This window comes from Hyaena hyaena, unplaced genomic scaffold, assembly GCF_003009895.1.
Source record: "Hyaena hyaena isolate Hyena2069 unplaced genomic scaffold, ASM300989v1 scaffold_99, whole genome shotgun sequence".
Taxonomy (NCBI): domain Eukaryota; kingdom Metazoa; phylum Chordata; class Mammalia; order Carnivora; family Hyaenidae; genus Hyaena; species Hyaena hyaena.
In genome coordinates, this window is record NW_024080731.1 from 997,502 (window position 1) to 1,021,392 (window position 23,891).

The 23,891-nt window shown below is 35.7% G+C and overlaps 1 protein-coding gene across 1 annotated transcript in view; it reads left to right on the forward strand.

The window, feature by feature from the left end:
• Window positions 1–23,891, forward strand: part of NAV3 (neuron navigator 3) — a 366,296-nt gene that overhangs the window by 338,529 nt on the left and 3,876 nt on the right. The window contains exons 31-36 of the mRNA XM_039235544.1: window positions 933–1,168; window positions 12,098–12,252; window positions 13,271–13,342; window positions 13,925–14,121; window positions 15,074–15,192; window positions 20,409–20,612. Coding sequence (XP_039091475.1) covers window positions 933–1,168; window positions 12,098–12,252; window positions 13,271–13,342; window positions 13,925–14,121; window positions 15,074–15,192; window positions 20,409–20,612 — 983 coding nt within the window. The remainder of the gene's footprint in view (window positions 1–932; window positions 1,169–12,097; window positions 12,253–13,270; window positions 13,343–13,924; window positions 14,122–15,073; window positions 15,193–20,408; window positions 20,613–23,891) is intronic.

A 23,891-nucleotide genomic window follows, 5' to 3' on the forward strand; every position in this document is an offset into this window, starting at 1 on the left:
AAAAAAAGGAATGTGATTTAGGGAATTTCAGATTTCTAGGTTTTCTCCAGTACCATGTTTCACTTAAGGAGCATTCAAAGAATTCATTGCATATCCCAAAGTAATATATTCATCACTGTATCTTTGATATTAAAATATGTGTGTGTACCCAATAAATGTCCACTGGGGATAGAGGATAGATGTTAAGAATCAGAAATAAGAAATTCTGTTTGCTTTGGATGATGTGATTAATTATAGGCAAATGGAATATCTAAAGTATACTTGTCTCCATAATTCCTTCCTCATATATGTTAAAGAGCCAGAGCACATCTACATAAACTGGATTAATAGAGGAATTTGCCAATATTTGATTTTGTGATTATGGTGCTTGGGTTAGTAAAAGGAGATACTGTTACTCTCCTTCTTAATTCCTTGCCAAATATCACAATTTGTATGCTTCAAAAGCTTGAGTGGTTGTACAGCTAGGATTTGTAATGAGAGATAGGAGAAAATGAAGAGAAGGAAAAAAATAGGAAGGAAAAGGGAAGAACATACACATATATTTTAATATTTACATTTTTTCTTAACAAAACTATCATCTTCAAAGGCAAGGAAAATATTATGATAGAAATTATAGTAATTCTTCCATTTCTCTCTGGAAACATACTTGAGAAACATGAAGTAGACAATAGAGCAAAGTCTGAACCAAAGGAAACAGCGGAATCTTTTCTTTCTTTTGGATGTTCTGTCTGCCTTATTACTGATTTTGTTTGTTTGTCTGTTTTATGGCTTACAATGGCAGCACATGGTTGTGAGATAGAAATATCAAGGAAAGAGTTTTACAAGGCCTGCATCCCTATGACTCATAACTCTGTTGTCAGTTAACACTGTATTTTAAATCCCAGCTTACGTAGAACAATAAGGCATCCTGTTCCCTTTGTCTCTTCCTTCAGGGGTAGAAGAAAACAGTTTGGACAGTTTTGTTTTTGATACACTGATTCCTAAACCAATTACCCAAAGGTACTTTAACTTGTTGATGGAGCATCACAGAATTATACTCTCAGGACCCAGTGGTACTGGAAAGACCTATTTAGCAAACAAACTTGCTGAATATGTAATAACCAAATCTGGAAGGAAAAAAACAGAGGATGCAATTGCCATTTTTAATGTGGACCACAAGTCAAGTAAGGTAAGTCACAAACTCCTAAGAGAACTGGCGTTATTTATCCATAAGTGCTTTAAGCAATTAAGCTGTAATATTGTGTGAAGCCCACTGCCCAATTTGAAAATGGAATCATAGCTATCTCTTTGACTAAGACTGAAATCTAGTGGATGACTAAACCCTGTTTTACATATTTGAGCAAGACTGCTATTGAGTAGCATTCACTTATCAGGCAATGTCACAAGCATTGGAAACATACAGAAGAAAATAACAGTCTCTATTGTCCAATCTCTCTTAAACATCCATTTAAGAAGTGTTGGAGTAGAAAGAGATCAATGCAGAGTTCTGTAGAAGCAAGATGGAAGAATACCTCTTCCTGGAAGAATTAGAGCTTTATAAAAAGTTAACTTGACCTGGATCTTAATAACAGGTGGGAATTAACTGGGGTGTTATAGCAATGGAGATATGGGTATGATTAGAATAGTCTAAGCAGAAATTCTGTGAACAGCAGTTTGCTTACATTATATTTCTATTAGGATTTCTGCTTAGGAACCTTGGGAAATTGAACCATATTTCATGTTGCCATCAACTAAGTTTAATGTACCGTAATAATCAGCTTGAACATGCTCAGCCATTAAATAGGCATGAGAAAGCTATAAAACCTAGCCAGCACTTTCATATATTATGAGTAGAATAAAGAATCCTAAAAGGAAAATAATTAATATATAACATATTCCTAACACTAGAATATTTTTCTATAATAATTAATTACTTTCTCAATCAGTTCAACTGAAGCTTCTCTTCGGAAACTGCATCTGTTATAAGCAATAACTTGATGGAACCCCATGATACTGGGTCGTGTTATTTTTTCAAAGATAACCTGGTTCAGTGATCTAAAGTGACCCAGTCTCTCAGAAACTTCAGACCTACAAATTTTCAGAAATGAATACAACTCACAAAAACCATTGGATTCTTGAAATAAATCAGACATATAGCTTAGTAAACAAAACATTCTTAATGGTATGAACAGCTATATACCAACAAACTGGACAACCTAAGAGAAATGGAAAAGCTTTTAGAAACATACAACTTGCTACAACTGAATCAGGAAGAAATGGGAAATCTAAATAGACCAATTACTAGTAAAGAGATTGAATCAATAATCAAAAATCTCAGGTAGAAGAAAAGCTCAGGACCAGATCATTTCACATGTGAATTTTATCAGTCATTTAAAGAAGAATGAATACCAACTGAAACTCTTCTGAAGATGTGAAGCTGAGGGAATATTCTAAAACTCATTTTATGAGGCCAGCATTATCCTGATACCAGAACTAGAAAATGACACCACTAGAAAAGAAAACTACAGGCAGTGTCCCTGATGAATATAAAGGTAAAAATTCTCAATAAAAATACTAGCAAATCAGAGGCACCTAGGTGGCTCAGTCATTTGAGCATCCAGCTCTTGGTTTCAGCTCAGGTCATAATCTCACAATTCATGAGTTTGAGCCTCATGTCTGGTTCTACACTGTCAGTGCACTGTCCGTGCAGAGCCTGCTTGGAATTTTCTCTCTCTCCCTCTCTCTCTGCCTCTCCCCTTCTCTCTTTCTCTCCCAAAATAAATAAATAAACTTAAAAAAAAACTAGCAAATCAAATTCAGCAGCACCTTAAAAGGATCATTCACCACGATCCAGTAGGATTTACAGCTAGGATACAAAGATAGTTCGGTATACAGAAATTAATCAATGTGGTATGTCACATTAATAGAATGAACAAGAACAGATCACATGATCATCTTAATAGATGTAGAGAAAGCATATAACAAAGTACAACATCCACTCATGATAAAAACTCTTAACAAATTAGGCATCAAAGAAGCACATCTTAGCATAATAAAGGCCATATGTGACAAGCCCACAGCTAACCTCATATTCAGTGGTCAAATGTTGAAAGTTTTCCCTTTAAGATCAGGAACAAGACAAAGATGCCTACTCTCATCACTTCTATTCAACATAGCACTAGAAGTCCTAGCTAGAACAGTTAGGCAAAAAAAGAAGGGGAAGAATAAAAGTTATCAGAATTGGAAAGGAAGGAGTAAAATTGTCTCTATGTGCAGATGACATTTTATATAGAGAAAATCCTAAAGATACCAAGGAGGTATTAGATCTCATCACTGAATTTAGTAGTTGCAGGATATAAAATTAACATACAGAGACAAGTTGTGTTTCTATACACTAACAATGGATTTTCTGTAAAAGAAATAAAGAGGCTGATCTCATTTATATTAGCATCAAAAACAATAAAATATTCAGAAATAAATTTAAAGAGAAAAGATCTCTGCTCTGAGAACTACAATGCATTGATGAAAGAAATTGAAGAAGACACAAATAAATGGATAGGTATCTCATATTCATGGATTGGAAGAATTAATATTATTAAAGTGTCAATAGTACCATAAGCCATCTGTAGATTGAATGCAATCCCTATGAAGATTCCAGTACATTTATATAGAAGTAAAAAAAAGCCACTCATAAAATGTATATGGAACCACAAAAGACTCTGAATAGCCAGAGAAATTCTGAGAAAGAAAAACAAAGCAGGAGATATCACACTTCCCAACTTCATCTCTACTATAAAGCTATAGTCATCAAAATAGTATGAAACTGGCATGGCAACAGACATGTAGAATTGACAGACAATGAAACAGAATCAAAACCCCAGAAATAAGACCAAGCGCATACCATCAACTAATATTGGATAAGGGAACCAATAAGATTCAATGGAGGAAAGACTACTTTTTCCATAAATAGTGTTGCGATAATTAGATATTCATGTGCAAAAGAATAAAACTAGGCACATATTTATATTACTCACAAAATTAACTTGAAGAGCATTAAAGATTTAAAATAAGACCTGAAAATATGAAACTCCTGGAAGAAAACACAGAAAGAAAGCTCCTTGACATGGATCTCGGTAATGACTTTTTGGATAGGACACCTAAAGTACAAGCAACAAAATAAAAAGTAAACAAGTGGGAAAACATCAGGCTAAAACTGTCTGTACAGCAAAAGAAACAAAGTAAAGGCAACCTACAGAATGAGAGAAAATGTTTACAAACTATGTATACTGATAAAGGGTTAATATCCAAAATACAGAAAACACTCATACAACTCAATAGCAAAAAAAAAAAAAAAAAATTGACCCACTGGAAAAAAAAAAAAAAAGGACAAGGGACCTAGATAGATATTCTCCATAGAAGATATACAAAAGGCCAATGGGTACATGAAAAGATGCCCAATATCACTAATCAGTAGGGAAACGAAAATTAAAACCACAGTAAGTTATCACCGTATGCCTGTTAGAATGGCCATCATCAAAAAGACAATACTAGTGCCGTACAGAAAAAGGGACGCTTGTACACTCTTGGTAGGATTGTTAACTGGTATAGTCACTGTGGAAAATAGTACAGAGGATCTTCAAAAATATTAAAAATAGTACTTCCATATGATCCAGCAGCTCCACTTCTGGGAATATATGCAAAGGAAATGAAAACACTAACTCACAAAGGTATCTGCACCTTCTCATGTCCACAGCAGCATTATTTACAACAGCCAAGACATGGAAACAACTCAAGTGTCCATGGAAGGGTGGATGGATCTAAAATAAATGGAATATATAATAGTGGAATCATAATAATAATAGAATATTATGCATAAAATGCATAAAAATGAGGAAATCCTACCATTTGCTACAACATGGATGGGCCTTGAAGTCATTATGCTAAGTGAAATACGTCATAGAAAGACAAATACTGTATGATCTCACTTATATGTGGAATCTCAAAAAAATAAAATTAACTGAGGCAGTGGATGGAGATATGGAAATTGTAGGAAAATGATTAAGAGGTACAAATTTCCAGTTATAGGATAAATAAGTACTAGTGATGTAATAAGCGACATGATGACCCTGACTAACCCTGCTGTATGATAGATAGGAGAATTGTTAAGGGAATAAATTCTAAGAGTTATCATCAGAAGAAAATTTTTGTTCTTTTTCGTTCTTTTCTTTCTATTGGCTATATCTGAGAATAGGGATACTAGCTGAACCTATTGTAATCATTTCACATTATGTATAAATCGAAATATCATGCTATTCATCTTAAACGTATACAGTGATGTATGTTAATTATTTCTCAATAAAAAATGTTCTTAAGGAAGTAGTTTTTTAAGTCCCTATCACGGACCACCTGCGGGATCTAGGTCACATTGCTGGCTTTCCCTCGCCATGGTTTTCCCAGCTGTAATATGGTCATGGCAAAAGCCAAGTGTGTGTGTCTGAGTGTGTGAGAAAGAGAGGCAGGGAGGGGGAGAAAAAGAGGGGAGGGATGAGAGAGAGAGTGGGGTGGGGGTGGAGAGAGAGAGGGTGAGGGAGAGAAGGATTAAGAGAGTGAGGGAGGGTCAAAAGGAGAAAGATAGAAATAACAGTACAAGTAGCAAACCCAATCAGTATAAAGGTTGCCTGTAGTTATTAATTATATAATTAATGTAATTAGCTTTCAATAAATATTTCTTTCACAAGTACAGACGCATACAGACACCACCCCCCAGACACACACATAGACCTTTGTTCAAAATTGTCTTATATGTAGTTTAAAGGAGAACAGTGATGTACGCAAAACATGCTGGCATCTTCTTAAAGTTAAATAAATGTTGTAGCACATGGATTCTGAATACTTCCTCGGAACTCAGCACTATTCAAATTGTGGTTGAACCACCCATTCTCATTTCAGTTAAGTAGAGACAAGTAATCTGAGGCAGAATATTTGACCCTTCTCTCAGCAGAATTAGGAAGAGCACAGTTTGTTTGCTCCAGTCTACATGTTTAATGCCTCTTGTGAATTCTGGGTCTCCTCAGAACTTTATTTAAAAAGCATTTTACCACCAGTCTTTTTCTTTTCAGCCAAAATGATGAAAGGATTATGTCCCCAGCCATCCTTGGTGTGTTCTTTGAATTTCCCCCAATGTTGTTTTGACAGAACTCTTTAGAAGTTACTTTCTTTCTGAAAAAACAAACAAGTGGTGAAAGGAGAACAGAGCTATTACAAGTCCTTTAGATAAAGTTGGTGGTCACTTAAAATCAAGTTTTGAAACAACTAGAGTGACTTGGGCTTCACTAGGATATAGTTTAACATGGTATGATACAGTCAATTACTTTCCACTAATAAAATGTATACTTCTAAAATTACTTACACTTAATTTGCACTTATAAAATTTGCCTCACCCCCAAACCCAGTTATATATAGGTTCTTTTTATTCAGTTAGAAAATGTTTAGTGCTTGGAGATGTTCTTAAACAATAATATTATATGAATGTGAAAAAAAATTTTTGAGCAAATATTACCAACATTCTTCTTTTCTTTTTGTTCTGAATAAAATCACTTGTGTCATTAATGGGTCAATTTAATGTTTCTTTTTACAAAATAATGAAAAATAAAGCATTGCCAAGAGAATGGAACAGAATTAATGATGCTAGGAAACAGTAATAGGAAAAACCCATGGAGAAGTCAGGTGGCATTCGGCACCAAGAAAGTACAAAACACAACTAACGAATGTTTATTGTTTCTTTCTGTTTGAAAAATATGAATGAGCTGTCGGTAATGCTGGATACAATTGTTGCTAGAGAATTTAGCCAGTTCTTGCCAAGTGTTATCAGAGAATCCACAGTGGTTTTTGTTTGTTTGTATTGCTTTTTTTTTTTTTTTTTTTTTTTTTTTTGGTGAGGTGGGAGTGGTAAGTGAGAAGGCTATAAAGGACAAGGGATGACTCGTTGAGACTGTCTGAAGGACAGCTGCTAGCAGTGTAGATTTACTAAAGTAATGTGTGAATGAGGCATGAAATAATACATCCTGTCTCTGAAAAATGAAGCCGTGTAATGGCCGATGTGCATTATGCTTTGCCATAGATAGCGCAGAAGAGACAAAGCCAAAAAGCACTTGCGGATTAAAAAAAAAAAAAATCAGACAATAAAACCATCAAATGGAAAAAAATCTTTTCATGTGTTCAGTACCTCTGCACCTTACGTTCTGTCCTCTTCCCGTTGTCCAACCCCTCCCTCAGGCTGCCAGCTGGAATATTTTGATTGAGAGCGGGACACATAAACAATTACACTTTGTGACATTTGATATAGCATGCCCAGAAGGCTAGAGATGGATTTAGTAAATAATATGTGGCCAGCTGAAAACACTTGGGATGTTAGGTAGGAAAAGATCAGAAAACTGGACTTGGCAGATTCATTTTTGATGTGTCTAGAGTCTGAACCAGAGAGAGCAATGGTCAACAGTTTTTATATAACTGCCCAGTTCTGTGTACATTTTCAAAGTGTGGGATTCATCTCATTATCACTGTCCATCTGGTAGATATACCTTTGCTTAATTAGATTTCGGACATGAAACTTTTTATGCTAATGCATCAATACTTCAATCTAACATTTAAACCCAATTAAGCTACAGCAGAGATCATAAAGTGATTTCAAAGGGGTCTGAGAAAAACTCTTAAGTTATATGATAAAATTATGTGTGTATGCCTATTTCCACTTGCAACTGGTCTGTAGCTTTCATTAGATTCCCAAAGAGGGCTATACTGTTCTCAAGATGAGAGAATAATAATAGAATCTAATAGCCCTACTTTTCCAAAATCACTCAGTGATGTCTTAATTACCAAGTTCAATGCCCTTCCCATCTTTTTTCTGTCTCTCTGTTTTTCGCTGATGTATAGCAAATTGCTACAAGTAATCTTCCCTTTCTAAAAATCCCCCTAATTTTCAAGATTATTATTCTCTCCTTGTTTTCTTCTTACCCTCTAGTAAGCTCTTTAGAAGTCTCATTCACTGACTTTTTTTTTTCCTTCACCTACAAGTAAATGAAAATATACCACAACATTCTATTCTCTCCCATTTTTGTTTTCCCCTTGGATGACTTGTCTGGTTTCAACTTGTATTGACTCTAATTGGACACTGTTAGCCAGGCCGACTCTCCCAAATAGTACGCCTTTCTCTTAGCTTACACATATGTTTCTATTTGCATCTTAGGTACACATATTTAGAAAACCCAATTTCAAGGGCACCTGGGTGGCTCAGTCGGCTAAGTGTCTGACTTCACCTCAGGTCATGATCTCACAGTTTGAGTTCGGGCCCCACATCAGGCTCTGTGTTGACAGCTCAGAGCCTAGAGACTTCTTCAGATTCTGCCCCTCTCCCACTCATGCTCGCTCTCTCTCTCTCTCTCTCTCTCTCTCTCTCAAAAGTAAATAAACATTTAAAAACAGAAAACCCACTTTTAAGCCCTGAGAAATATCAAATCCATTTCTTCCATCCATCTCTGCTACCACTACACTCCCACCCAAATTGACCCTATCACTTCGATGATTGCATTGTCTTCTTACTGCTTGATTTAGAAGTTCTACTAAATTTTCCTTTTCTCTTTCTGTATTTATCCCTTCACCTCATGGAAAACAGAATATCTTTTCATTATTGAATCTGTATTAAAATCGTGCAACATTTTTCCAAATCTTCCCACACTTCTACTATCCTTATTGCATCCAATAGTGTCTACTGGCTTCAACAATTTTGTTATTCTCTTGACTGGTTTCTCTTCCTCCTTTACAGTATACTTACCATACTTTGAAATAATGATGCTGGCTACATTGCTCAGAACCCCAGACAGAACATTCAATGTTTCTTTGTTGCCGACAGGAAAAGTCCGGTAACCTTTCAAATCTTTAGGGTCGCAAACTCTTCCAAATTTACTTACCATTATTTATATACACAAAACATATTCTACTAGTTCTTTCCTACCTGGATAGTACTTGTGCCTCTGTGTGTGTGTGTGTATGTATGTGTGTGTATGTGTGCGTGTGCGTGTGTGTGTGTGTTTCTGCCTTTGCTTATTCTTCTCCTTCTAGTTGTAAAGCTCTTCTTCCATTTTTAAGCATCAGAACATTACCTAATATTAAAAATAAAGGGTTAATAGCAAATAATACTACAACCAGGAAGTCTTTCCTAGCAGTACAAGTAAGGTTTAAATGCTCTGAACAAAATCTTATGTGGATGCTTTTTAAATATATTTTTACTGTGATTTAGTTCTGTTTTGCTATGTTTTTATACACACACATGTGTAACCCTCTATTCTAGGCAGTAAGCTTCTTGAATGTTTTTCCCATTTCTAATTAATCATCGTCTCGTTCATATTTGTGTTTCCTTTGATTAATAAACTGCCCTTTCCCTACTGAAAAGAACATGTCAATGGTTCACATTTGTTTATATAGTAAGATCCAAATTTTTCTGCATGGATTCAAAGTTTTTCTATTTTCTTTTTCATTGGAACCACCACTGTACCATTTCTCTTGCAACAACAGAACACTTTTTTCCCCAAACACATCACACACTCATACCTTCCAGCTTTTATTCTTTATTATTTGTACTTCAATAGTTTGTTCCCATGTACCCTGTTGTTTCCTGAACGAGCCTGGATTAGGTGCCTCCCTTAAATTTCCCTATAGCGTTTTGGGCATTTCGTTAACCACACTGTTTTTTGATTTACTTGTTGACCTGCCTTTCTGCTTATCAACTGTAAATTCCTGGAGTGCAGAAATTATCTCTGAATCCTTAGTGCCAGAGTACCTAGAACATAATATGTGCTTGCTAAAGGCATTTTGAAAGGAGAAATTAACCCCATACTTAACATTTGGAAGTCTACTCATTATTCAGAATTCATCTCAAAATTCTACCTCGCTCTGGAGTCCACCAGGATACCCCAGTTGGAATTAATCCTTTTTTCTTCTACAGGCCACCTCCCTCCTTTAGCCTTTCTCATGGGATGTTTTCCATTTCGTTTTATAAATTTATTAGTTATAGCTTTTCCTACCGCCCTCCCAAGTTCTAGCATTGCCTCTTCTGGAAAGCTTTCCTTGATACCCACCATCTTGGCAAAATCTCCTCCCCTGACTTCTCATAGCTCCTAATACACTAGGGCCTTGTATTCAAATGATTTATCATATTTAAATTTTAGTACCTAATTTAGTACCGAATCTTAAAGCTTACAAGGGAAGACTTTTTAACCCCTGTGCTCAGGAAAGTACTTGATTCAGTTCATAACTAATGGTAAACTAACTCGACCAGTGATTCATTATTTGTGTATGCCCCAGGGGTTTGTCTAGGGCTATGAACATAGTATAGAGGCAGTCAATGTTTTATCAATGAATGAATGAATAAATGACTTAATATAGTTAGATTATTGATATAAATTCCATTTTTGTCTTTAAGGTAAATGAAATTCTCCAGACCATCCATTAGTTTGAACATATTTTTCTGTATTCTCTCATTTAGGTGATATTTATTCAATGTGATTGGCACAATATAAGATTAATAGTGCATTAGTTTTCTAATGAATTTTATATTTAAACTTAAATGAATGTATTACTAAATGCCTCAAAATCCTGGCCATTGTTTTTATCCACTTCTGCTGTTTTTCAAGTTTATTTTTATTTATTTTGAGAGAAATAGATAGCAAGCAGGGGAGAGACAGAGAGAGAGGGAGACAGAATCTCAAGCAGTTTCCGTGCCATCAGTGCAAAGCCCAATCTGGGACTTGAACTTACAGATCATAAGATCTTGACCTGAGTGAAATTCATGTCAGACACCTAACTGCCTCAGCCACCCAGACACCCTTATCCTTTACTCCTTTTAGTTCTGAAAGTGGTATTACAGACAGAGGGAGGTGGCATCTAGGATGAGAAGTTCAGATATTTACCTGGCTGCCAAAGATTGGAATCATGGAATTGTGTGTTAACCCTGAACAAGATTTACAAATTGAAAATGTCATTGTAAATATGCAAATATTATGGAACTGCTCTTACTGATTAGGAGAATTCTGAGAAACCTAATTATGTTCCTGGTCTACCCATCTGTGAGAGCAGTCAGTCAGCAAACCGGTTATCATATTTACCTTAAAAGTTACAGAAACGAATAATACCTGTTTAAAAAAAAAAACAAGAAGCTCAAGAAATGCTAATGTCAAGTGATCTAGTGAAATATTACAGATTTTGTCTTTGTTTAAAATAACCGGTTTCATTGCAGATTATAGATAAGTAAATAACCAGACTTTTGTAAAAGTCCTGACTGTGTTTTCATGCACCCTATCAAAATAAATTGGAATTAAAATAGTTGAAGTATTAGTGCAAACTTAGGTGTTCCATTTGTATTTACTCTACTATTGAAATGATAAGGTTTGCTTAAATCCAGTTTTATTATTGTAGTACTAAAACCAAGAGTGATATTTGTCTTGATATTTGTGGTTTATTATAAGAGCTCATATCCGGGATACTCTCTCTCCCTCACTAACTTACTTATTTATTTACTTTTTTTTTTTGCTTTTTCTTCAGGGGAGATGACAACTAAGAAACACCCTTTTGTGTTTACAGTTTTATATTTGCTGCAGGCATTGTGTATTGGTTTTTCTCTTTTTGCTCTTTTCTTTACAAAATAGGGACGGGCTCAGTCGGTTGAATGTCCAACTTCAGCTCAGCTCATGATCTCATGGTTTATGAGTTCGAGCCCCATGTCAGGTTCTGTGCTGACAGCTCAGAGGCTGGAACCTTCTTTGGGTTCTGTGTCTCCCTCTCTTTCTGCCCCTCCCCTCCTCATGCTCTGTCTCTCTCTCTCTCTCTCTCTCTCTCTCTCACAAAATAAATAAAAACATTTAAAATAATAAAATAAAAAATACATCCTTTCAGCATCATGTGTTTTTTTGTTTTGTAGAATAAAGTTTTATACCAAAGGAATGACCTATGGGATTTTAAAGGACACCAGATGGCTGACAAAATGTGCTGTTCCTAACCTATGAATTGCTTACCATCAATATAAATTTATCATTGATATATTTGTTTTCTTTATTTTCTTTTCAAGGAGTTGCAACAGTATCTAGCTAACCTGGCTGAACAGTGCAGTGCTGATAATAATGGCATAGAACTCCCTGTTGTAATTATTCTTGATAATCTTCATCATGTGGGCTCTTTGAGTGATATCTTCAATGGTTTTCTCAACTGTAAATACAACAAATGGTATGCTTATGAAATATTTTGAATGTTGAAATGATGATCAAATTTACTTTCTTATGCCTTTAAACCTTTTAAAACCCATGGTGGATGCTATTAATTTGAGAAGACTTTATTAATATTATAACATATTTCAAAAAAATCCCTGTGCATTGTTTAGAATATCTATTTATTCATTCAACAGTTAGTCCCAGGCCACTTCTATGGAAACAGGTTTTACCTGATGGTGTTAGCATCTACAGATATGCTGGAGGTCTAGGAGACCAGTATCAATGACAGAACGGACCAAGGAGATTAAGACCTAAAATGAAGCTTTAGAGCTCTGGTTTCATTTTCACTCCACATCAGAGTTTCCACTCATCCTTCCTATAAAGATAAATTAAATGCATTCAGATATATCTCTTTCCATTAATGAGTTGAATTTTTAACTATTTACAATGAAAGTAAAAGGTTGAACTCTGGTATAAAAAATATGAAAACCCACTTAAGATTCACTATACTATGTCCTCTAAAGGAAGAACATATAGGAGCAACCTAAATATTGGGTTTAATGGTGCAAATATCCCAATTAACCTCTGCTAGAGATTTTTTAAATCTAAAAATGATCAGCATAAGATGAGCATTGAAACAAGAATACAAATTTTCTCATGTTAAGGAACTTTAAATATGAAATAATAATAGGAAAACTTAATGAATTTGATTATATCATGAGTCATAAGATGCTAGAGTGAAATGAGGCTACTATGATTATTCTGTCTAACCTTTCTATCTTATAGATGAGTAAACTCAGGCTCAGAAAGGTAAAATGATTCTCCTAGGATGCCAGGCCTGAAATTAGAGTCCCAAATCCAAATTTCCAGCTCCATGTTCTTTGTTATTTTTCAACCTAACATGACAATATTACCCTTTTAAAGCCTAATGTTAAAATGGAATAATCCGTATTTACCTAAAATGTTTAAGACAATTTTAATGTACTAATCTCTTTTACCTTCAGTACATCTACATATTTTATTTTATTTTCCAGTCCATATATTATTGGAACAATGAATCAGGGAGTTTCTTCATCACCAAATCTAGAGCTGCATCACAATTTCAGGTAAAGATAAATTGAATGTTTCATTTTATTTATTTATTTTTTTGTACTGTCTCTTACTCTTTGCTTTAGGTTAGTGTTCTTCCATTTGTACATTGACAAATCCTGCCCGTGGTGACTTCTGGTGTGAAAATAATTCTCACTTCTTCTGACATTCTTTCTCAAGCAGATGTTTTGTAAACCTTAACCTGTAATCAGAGGTGTTTCTTAAAAGAAAGAAAAGAAAAGAAATGTTTGTCCTGCTCACATTGTCACCAGCTAAAGTAGAGCATTTTTCTTCTAAGTGTGAGGAATGTGAAGAGAGTTCCTATTTCAGGATTTATGATTCTTCTACAGAAGAGGACTCAGCGTGTATACTCCCACTCACTTCTGACACACAAGAGCTTCTCTTTAGCTCAAAAAAAAAAAAAAAAAAAGTTAGTTACTTTGTATGCCTCTAATGCTAATGGCTCTCCAACCCCTTTGAGCATTTAAGTGAGCCAACAGTTGAAATAGGAATATTAATTATTATTGGAAAGAGAATGCTGTGGGCTTAAAACTTAATTTATTTAAAGATTTCTGGGTTTTTTTTTTTCCTTTTTGTAGGTGGGTGCTATGCGCAAACCACACAGAACCAGTGAAAGGATTTTTAGGCAGATATCTTCGAAGGAAACTGATAGAGATAGAAATTGAAAGGAATATACGCAATAATGACTTAGTCAAAATTATAGATTGGATTCCTAAGACATGGCATCATCTCAACAGTTTTCTGGAAACACACAGTTCTTCTGATGTTACCATTGGTGAGTTCCAAAATTGCAATATGCCATTTTCCAGGAACTAAGAGTACGTGGGAAAGATGGCCAGATTGGATGGTAGAAAATAACAAGTGAAGCTAATTTTTTTTTCCAGGCTTCCAAAGATTTAAGTTTTCTTTTTCCTCTCTGAAACTTTACCTTCTTCTAAGCTTTATATCTCTGATTACATTCATTTTGGCTGACAATTATGGTTTGCTTAAATTTGACTAAAATCAACTGAGTTTAATATAGACAAATATTTAAAAATCAGATAATCATTTGAAGTAAACTGTATCTGTTTCAAGTCCTTTTTTATGCTAAAAACAAATTTCAGTCAATGGTTCACATCAAATATAGTTGCGAGAGAAGATTTTAGTTAGAGGCACTTTAGGTGTTTTATGGATATTTGAGGTTGTTTTATGTTTTTCATGAAGATAAAACTGAATTACTTCTCTTTAGTTGACATAAAGATGTTTATTTTTCTATTCTTCCTTAAACTGCATGTATAAAAGTCTCTTTCCCATACTGATGGATCATAAAGATGCACTCACTAAAGATACAATGTAAATGAAAAGAAGAATTTAACATTTGAGATCAGAAAAGCAAGGCTGAGTCCCACTTCTGCAAATAATGACATATTTTCTATTTGGCAGTTTATTCCAGCTCCGTTTCATCATCTGTAAAATGGGGCAAGTGGATTAGATTATGATGTGCAATGTTTCTCCTAACTCTAATATGTTATATTTTAGATTAAGATATTCGCTTCAAAGGATGGGGAATTCAGAAGATTGAGTCTTCAGTAAAATCTACTTTGATAATTATCAAGTTGGACAAGATTACAATCTTAAAAATCCTGCAAGACATAATATTAATTCTTCCAAAATGATGTCTGAATATTTATGTGTTTAGATTTTTAAATGTAATGGTTCTCAAAAATGGTTTGTTTGCTTCATCTTAGGTCCCCGACTTTTCCTTCCTTGCCCTATGGATGTAGAAGCTTCTAGAGTGTGGTTCATGGATCTCTGGAACTATTCTTTGGTTCCTTACATTCTGGAAGCAGTGAGAGAAGGTCTTCAGGTATAGCACTCAATTTTCTTTACTGTTTAAATACAAACAAATAATATCCTTTGAAAAGCTGAAAACACTCTTTTCTCTGGGTGTATATACAGAAAACTGAAGTCATGAACTACATAAAAATACTGGAAAAGTTTTTAAGATCAATTAGTATATAACACTTTATCTATGTGTTCTGTTCTGAGAATAAATATGTAGGAGAAAAAGAAAACACTTATTCCAATAACTTCCCATTTAAAGCCAGATTTATTGCCATGGGTAATAGCAGTTAGCTGATAGCCAGTTAATTGGACATTGCTACATCTTCTAAGACATGCATGATTACATGGGCCTTGAGCATCTATCCTTTTATCATATAATTGGCAACAAGTAGTTTTCCTTACAGGCTCCCTGTTTTTAGCATATTTCATTGTTTGAAGCCTTTTCACATCACTTGCAAGATCCTTTACTATTTTGAGGGAGTGCTCTAAATTCTCAGGCAGTTGACTTTTTAAAATCTATGGTAGGGGAGCACTTGGGTGGGTCAGTCGGTAAAGTGTCTGACTTTGGCTAAGTCTTGATCTCACGGTTTGTGGGTTCGAGACCTGCATCAGGTTCTGTGCTGACAGCTCAGAGCCTGGAGCCTGCTTTGGATTCTGTGTCTCCCTCTCTCTGCCCCTCCCCCACTCATGCCCTGTCTCTGTCTCTCTCTCTCTCTCTCAAAATGATAAAATAAACATTAAAAAAATAAAAATAGAATAAAACAAAATATAATCTATGGTAGGTTCGTAAAGAATGAAGCCTTGCCATTTGCAATGGTATGGATAGAAGTAGAGTGTAATCACACTGAGCGAAAGAAGTCAGATAAAGACAGATACCCATATGATTTCACTCATATGTGGAATTTAGGGGAAGGGGGGATAAAGGAACATAGGGGATGGGGGAATAAAAAGAGACGGAGGCAAACCATAAGAGACTTTTAACTGCTGGCAACAAATAGGATTGCTGGAGGGCATGTGAGCAAGGGATGAGCTAAATGGGTGAGGGGCATTCAGGAGGGCACTCGTGGTGAGCACTGAGTGTTATCTGTAAGTGATGAATCACTACATTCTACTCCTGAAACCAATGTTACACTATGTGTTAACTAAGAAGAATTTAAATAAAAACTTAGAAAAAACGATCAATCAATAAATAGGTAAAATCTATGGCATGTGGTCTAGCAGCATTTCTGCTGCTCTCCTCAGCTACCTTATGTCATGAGGTCCTATAACTGGCTCTTCTATGTACTCGTAATTGAAAAGTCAGAATACAGCACTAATAAGAAAATTCTCTTTCTTCAACAACGTATGCTGTTTCCTTAAACTAGAGTTGAAATTTCATGAAATTGTAGAAGTATAAAACTCAAGTTGGAATCTTTAAGATTTTTGTTGCATAATCATCCAATTTATTGTAAAAACGAAAAGAGAGGGAGGCAAACCATACGAGATGTGAGCAAAGGATGGGCTAAATCTTTTCAGCAACTCAGCAAAAGTTCAAGACTTTTTTGCTTAAACATCTCTATTTCTGGTTACCATACCACTACTAGAACTAAGATATACTTCGTGCTTTTCACATTTTGTCATCTACAGTGCTGTGTTAAATATTTTACCATCGAAAAAAGCAGTGGTTGTGTCTCCTTCCTTCCCCTTCCTTTCCCGGCATGCTCTCCTTACCTACCAGAACAGTCTGGCAGTAGTTGGAACCACCATGATGGTTCTGGTGAACATGGTGAATATTATGTGGATTTCTGAGGATTTCAGAGATAATAATCCAGAGAATGCTATCAACTGGTTTCATTGCAGATTTAAGTAATCCATTTTCATATTTTAAGAGTATTAGCCTATCTCGCCCCAGTCAGTGGTTCCAACAAAATAAAAGACTATACCAAATGTTTGTTTTTTAAGTATAATATATCACTTTTCTGGATTCACTAAAACTATTAGCCTAAGATGTGAGTCTCTCAATTTCAATCATCTATGCAAAAAAAAATAATGTGAAAATGATAATATTCTGGAAGTCATAGTTTTGAAAACTAATATCTAAATGAATTATATGTTTTCTTCATATAGCTTCAGTATTAATAAGCTATCATCCAAGCCTTTATATGCCAAATTCTCTTTATTTTGCATTTGTTTGCTAATACATATAAGGAAAAAGAAGCTTTCACAAACTCAAAAACAGTAATACCTAAAACTACTGGGCTTCCTTAGATCTCATTTTTTAAAAGTGCATAAGTCCTAGGCCACCTGGGTGGCTCAGTCGACCAAGCATCTGACTCTTGGTTCCTGCTCAGCTCATGATCTCGGGATTTTGTGGATTCAAGCTCCGTGTCAGGCTCCATTTGGATGCTGCAGAGCCTCCTTGCAATTCTCTCTCTCCATCTCTGCCTGCCCCTCCCCCAGTCATGCTGTCTCTCTCTCAAAATAAATAAACTTTAAAAAAGTGCATTAGCTCTTTTTTTAAATATTTATTTATTTTTTTTTTTTATTTTTAAGAGAGAGAGAGAGACAGCGTGAGCAGGGGAGGGTCAGAGAGAGAGGGAGTCACAGACTGAAACAGGCTCCAGGCTCTGAGCTGGCAGTCAGCACAGAGCCCGATGCGGGGCTCGAACCCACGAACTGTGAGATCATGACCCAAGCGAAAGTCGGACACTTAACCGACTAAGCCACCCAGGCGCCCCTTTAAATATTTAAATCAATATTATTTATAAAACACTATCCTGAAAATTATAATTTTATACAGCTTCCATTTAGGCAAAAGTATAACCATTAGAATAATATGTTACCCAGACTAAAATTGAGAGATATTTCAAACATATAATTTTTTTAGTTTACTTATTTATTTTGAGAGAGAGAGAGAGAGAGAGAGAGAGAATGTGCGTGCATACAAGCATGCATGCACACAAGTAGGGGAGGGGCAGGGAGAGAGAGTCCCAAGCAGGCTCAGCACTGTCAGTTGAGAGCCCAGTGTGGGCTAAAACTCATGAACCATGAGATCATGACCTGAGCCAAAATCAAGAGTTGGTCCCTAACCAAATGAGCCACCCAGATGCCCCTCAAAATGATTTTTGAAGAGAGATAGAAATGTCCTGTTTCTTTCTGTGGGCCTAGATGTTCAGTAATAGGTTAGTGTGAATGCTAAATCAACCATGATATAGGGAGCTAAGGGGAAAATCTAGCACAATGGAGAGATAAGAGAGTAAAACCGTTTGGTGGATAGACAGTTCTCATTGTTACTAAAGGATATGCTCACCCAGAAATCCCCTGGCAGGTAATATTCCTGGGGCGGTCCATATATATGTTTTCTCTAAGAGCAAGAAGAAAGGGAATCACATGTGTTATGCACCATTTCCTTGGAATCAAAACCTTGAATTGGAGCAAGAGGTGAAACAACAAAGCCTGATTGTGAAAGTCAAAATCTGAGTTGAGAGGAGTGGAAAAATCTCCTTTAAATGAATGCTTTGATGGGGAACCATATGGGGATACTCTCTGCCAGATGTTCTATTTGGGGGGAAAAACACACGCATGATACAATGGATTCTGATTTTTATTCTGGTGATTCTACCTTTCCTGAAATGTCAATAATCAATTTATTGTATTCTAAATACTTAACTATATCTTCTTTCAATAATTTTTCTATAGTATCTATTTTACTCTGGAATATAGAATTGGATCTATTTGTCATTTTATTGGCCACCTCCAATTTTGCTGCCCTTGGTGATTCTTTTTTTTTTTTTTTTTTTTTTTTTTTTTTTTTTTTTTTTTTAAAAGACTGGCATCAGTTGATTCTAGACTTTGATATTCTTTTTGTAACATTTACTTTCCAGGAAGTATAAGTTTTCCTTCAATTGGCTTAAGTTGTATAGCAAGCTATGTCTTACAGCTGTCTAAAGCAGGATTTTAACTGAGAGAAAACTTTTGCTCCAAAACAAGAGAACTATAAAAAAAAAATCTAGGATTGCTACTCCTGCCATCATCTCCCAGGAAATACACAGATATCAGGACCTGGCTGCCGCCGCCGCCGCCGCCGCCTCCTCCTCCTCCTCCTCCTCCTCCTCCTTCTTCTCTCTCTCTCTCTGTCTCTCTCTCTCTCTGTCTCTCTCTCTCTGTCTCTTTCAAGCAAGAATGCTTGAGAGAACCTCACATAGTTCCTCCAAGAGAAACCCAAAAGATAATTCAAAAGCAATCCATGTGCTTTGTATGGTATCAATGTCCACCATTTTGTTTTTGTCTAACTGAACCACAATAAGCCATATAGAACACCTCACAGTTTGCTATCTGGAACCAAATATGCAGCTGGTAACCAGGATTGTCCTCATTAGAGCAGGTCGAGGAGAAAGGGAAGTATATCAGAGACCAGTTTGCCCATATTACTGCCGTCTTCTCATCATTTTGGCTTTTATTTCTGTCCCCCTGTGGCCTTGTATTGTTTACAAAGTCCCCTCTACCTCTGTCTCTTCAGTGTGCTCTTCTTAATGGCTTCATTTTTTCTTCCAGCTTAAGAAACTTTTGGCATATCTTGTATTCATCTCCTCCCCTCAGATCCATTGCCAGTACTTCAGCCAGAATGTATCATCTCTTTCTTACTGACTCTGCCTCCACTTGAGTCCTGACAACATTGATACTTCCATTCCCCATTTTTCTCTTCTTTTACCACTGGCCTTAGAAGTAAGCATCTGAAAAGAGGTTTTACAGGGAGCAATGAGATTATTAGAGAAAATTAATCCAAAGAAAATGACTATCAGAGAAAGCATTCTTATTTTCAAAGAAAGCTTCAGTAGAATGAGGTCGACAGAGAAAAAGTCTCTTATTTTATTATCTTCCAAAGTGCACTTTAGTAGAGAACTCGCCTTGTTTCAGTTCTCCCTCACTGGAATGTTTCTTTCTCAGCTGCGAGTTTTCTTTTGGTTTACAAAATTACTAATAAAGATAAATGTGGGCAGTGTTTTTTATATGCATTTGAAATAATCCTCCCTTAAGTGCTGACCACCGATCCCAGATGATCAGCTTTGTTTCTCCTTCAAACTTAAAGAGCTATGTATACAGACATATATTTATAATCTGGAAAATTGAATATGGACACAGTCCCCTTGAAAGTCCCCTGAGAACTCAGCATACAAAGGAATTCACCTGTTAGTGATAACTTGTTTTACTGAATAGAAATATATTTTATGTTTACTAAGTATGGCGATTATTTTTTAGATGTATGGGAAACGGGCACCTTGGGAAGACCCCTCAAAGTGGGTGCTCGACACATACCCATGGAGCTCAGCATCTCTGCCTCAGGACGGTCCAGCATTACTTCAGTTGCGACCAGAAGATGTTGGGTATGAGGGCTGCATATCCACAAAGGAAGCCACAACCTCAAAGCACATTCCACAAAGTGACACGGAAGGGGATCCCCTGGTAAGAAACTGATGTGTGATTCTTCTAATATAAGCTTAATTACAGGGTACAGCAATGAATATTCAGTCATTTGTATCAAAGATATAGTTATCTGAGGTAGTATTGGGGACTGTTCTGATATAGATGTTCAGTTTTAACTCTTGTCTTTGGCCTGCTTTCACTGGGTGAAATTTTTAAAGACCAAACCTGTATGCTTAAAAGTCAAGAAACACTAAAATCAGGTTATAGTCTGTGACCATAATTTTTATCTTAGTATGCATAAAATTGTGTAAATAAATTAATATATCTTCAACATTACAGACTCAACTCACTAGGTATTTAAGAGAAAACTGAAATTTGTGTTTAAATTTAAAAAAGGAAAGAAAAGAATCTAATGTACACTTGGAGAACTAAAGAATATTTTACATATATCAACTAGTTTGACTGAATTTGGAATTAGTCTTTTGTTGCCTATAGTAGAGAAGAATAAACTGACCTGGAAATCAAAGCAAATTTATTCTCCCTGATTCTCCCTGTCCTGCCTAATTCACAATTGTGTAGGACTTATATCAGTAAAACTCCAAAGTATGAGTACTCTGAAAATATTAAGTAAAGGGTGTTATTAGAAAAATATTTTATTTTTATGTATTTATTTTTTATGTTTGTAGATGAATGTGTATAGATTGGTGTGAAACGTAGTGGGTTTATTAGCTTACCATTCTAAAGAAATCACGTGACTTGCACATTCAATACAGAAAGAAAAGATACTGAAATAAAAGCCATTATGCTACTTAAAACAAATGAACAAAGAAGAAAATGATTAAAAATCATAACCTATGATTCTACCCAAAAACATAAAATGACTTGATATTTTATGGAAAATTCCTATATCCTCAACCCCAATACATATACAACGTTATCATCCCAGATGGCCATTCTTAGCATTTTGGGGGTTACACGTGAACAACCTCAGAGATTTTTAAGATCTTTTCCCCAGCAAAATGCACTTACCACAGAAAATTTTACATACTATTTCAAAGGGTTCCATAGAATCATGGAAGTATATTCATAGACCTGCTTAGAGTCCAGGGAACTCCTATATAGGACTTCCTATCTTGGACTTTTGCTCTAGATCATAAAATTCTTAAGGACCTAGACTTGTATATTTATAACAGGTAGCTGGCCCTTCAGCTTGTACATAGCTTGAAATCAACAGTGGTGGAGGGATTGGTTTGGATCCAACATAATTGTGAGCATACACTAATTAATTGCTGATAGAATGGTTAAAATTTAACAGAGTAAATATAAGCTTTAGAGTACAAGTGTGGGTTATTACATATGAATTTTTTTATTACTTGTCTTACATTTGTAGCATTTATAGACTGTGTTTGTTGCAGTAAGGAGAGGTTTTATAGCATTTGTTTTGAGAATTACACTGTAGAGTAAGTTATGCCCTCAACTTTCCCAGTTCCCACACTCCTCATCAGCTAAACCCATCGAGCACTCTTCCCTGGCTCTGAATGTTCTTGTCTTCTATTGTGGAAAAGAGGTCCAGAATCTCCCATACTGAGGGAAAATCGGGGTTAAAAAAAATCTGATTCGTAAACAGCTGCTCAACCAAACATCTTAAGAAACAAGGGATTATGAAATGTTAAATAGCAGAAGACTTACTAAAAGTAAATCTTTGATCAGGTATTTTCTGATAAAAAATATTCTCTCGATCTGCTTTTATTTTGTTGTAGTTCTATAATCACTGACATCGAGTAAAATATATTTCCAGTCCAATGTAAATAAAAAGTTTTTGGGAATAATCCACTATTTAGTGTCAGAAATATATTTTTAGATATGAACAAGGATTCAGGTTTTTGGTGCATCTCCCAGTATTTTATTCATTCATACTTCATTAGTAACAAACTCATTCATACGTCAGTAAGTCTGAGTACGTATGTACTCAGGGCTAAGACCCGATGGTCAGGACATAAATATCATTTCTGATCCCAAGAAGCTCATAGTCCATTAGTGGAAAGAGATATCTACTTACATCAATTACAGTTAAACAACTGTAGTCACATGCTAGGTGAAGGTGTGAGTCCATTGAGGAAGTGATTAGAAGCAAGCTTCATAGAGAAGGAGATATTTGAGTTGCATCTGGAAGGATGAATAGAAGTTCATCATGTGGTTAGCTGGAGAACATCCAAATTTAAGGAAGTAGCAGGGGAAATGTGGAACAGCATAATAAAAATGATGAGCTTAGGAAGCTATATGCAGATTGGTAAGATTAGAACAAAAGGGGCAAGAGCAATTAAAGCTACAATAGTCTGCAATTGCTACATTATGCTGTGTCTTTTTTATCTTTGTAGGAATCCAAAAGTTTATCGCACAGATAATGAGGAGTTACCAAAGGTATTTGGGCAGGACACTTAACTTACCTGAAGCTAGATTTGCAGGTTATAAAGATCACTTTGGTAACAGAACAGAAGACAGATTAAACGAGACAGGACTGAGAGCCCAGCATATTTGTGAATAGCAGGGGTGATAAGGACCTGACCAAGGGCATTATGACTATGGAGAAGGCAGAGGAGAGGAGGGACATTCTGGTGCAGATAATAATGATTTATCCCCATGACTACTGGATCCTATGTAACCTTGCCCCCTCTTGTAATCTCCTTTGACTTGAAGGCACAGAGCAGCACTATGAGAAAGCAAAGTAAATCCCTTGCGTACATTTCTTATGGATCTGAGCCTTGGAACTTACTCTAATAAAATGTATTTACTGTGTGGCACAATTTTCAAAGATTAAGACTTTAATAACACTTCTATTATATCATAAAACTTTTACAGCATTCAGCATTCAAGTGATTTGAGGCATTTATGACTGAGATAGAATCATAACCCTTTAAAGAGACCTCATTTACAATTTGTACTCTTAGTAAATCAGGAGGACACTCAACTCGCAATTGCGTTTTACAAATTATCTTCACCCAAATGCTTGAACATACAGCCGGCGACTGATGAGGAAGGAATTGACACCAGAAAGGCGAGAGACAGCATGAATGTGCATGCAGGTTGGGGTGTGTGGGTGAGAGAGAGGGAGACAGAGAAAGGATGTGTTGATGGAGACATTTGGCTTTTTGCCTTATTGGATTTGAGAGGTTGTCACTACTTTCATATCTGTATATAGCTGATTGAATAAATTCAGAGAGTTAGACTAACAATTATGTTTACAAATATTGTCCTGAAGAACATTTAAATGACTTGAAAATATGCTATAAGCCGTAGCTTCTTTGTGAGAAAGGCCTG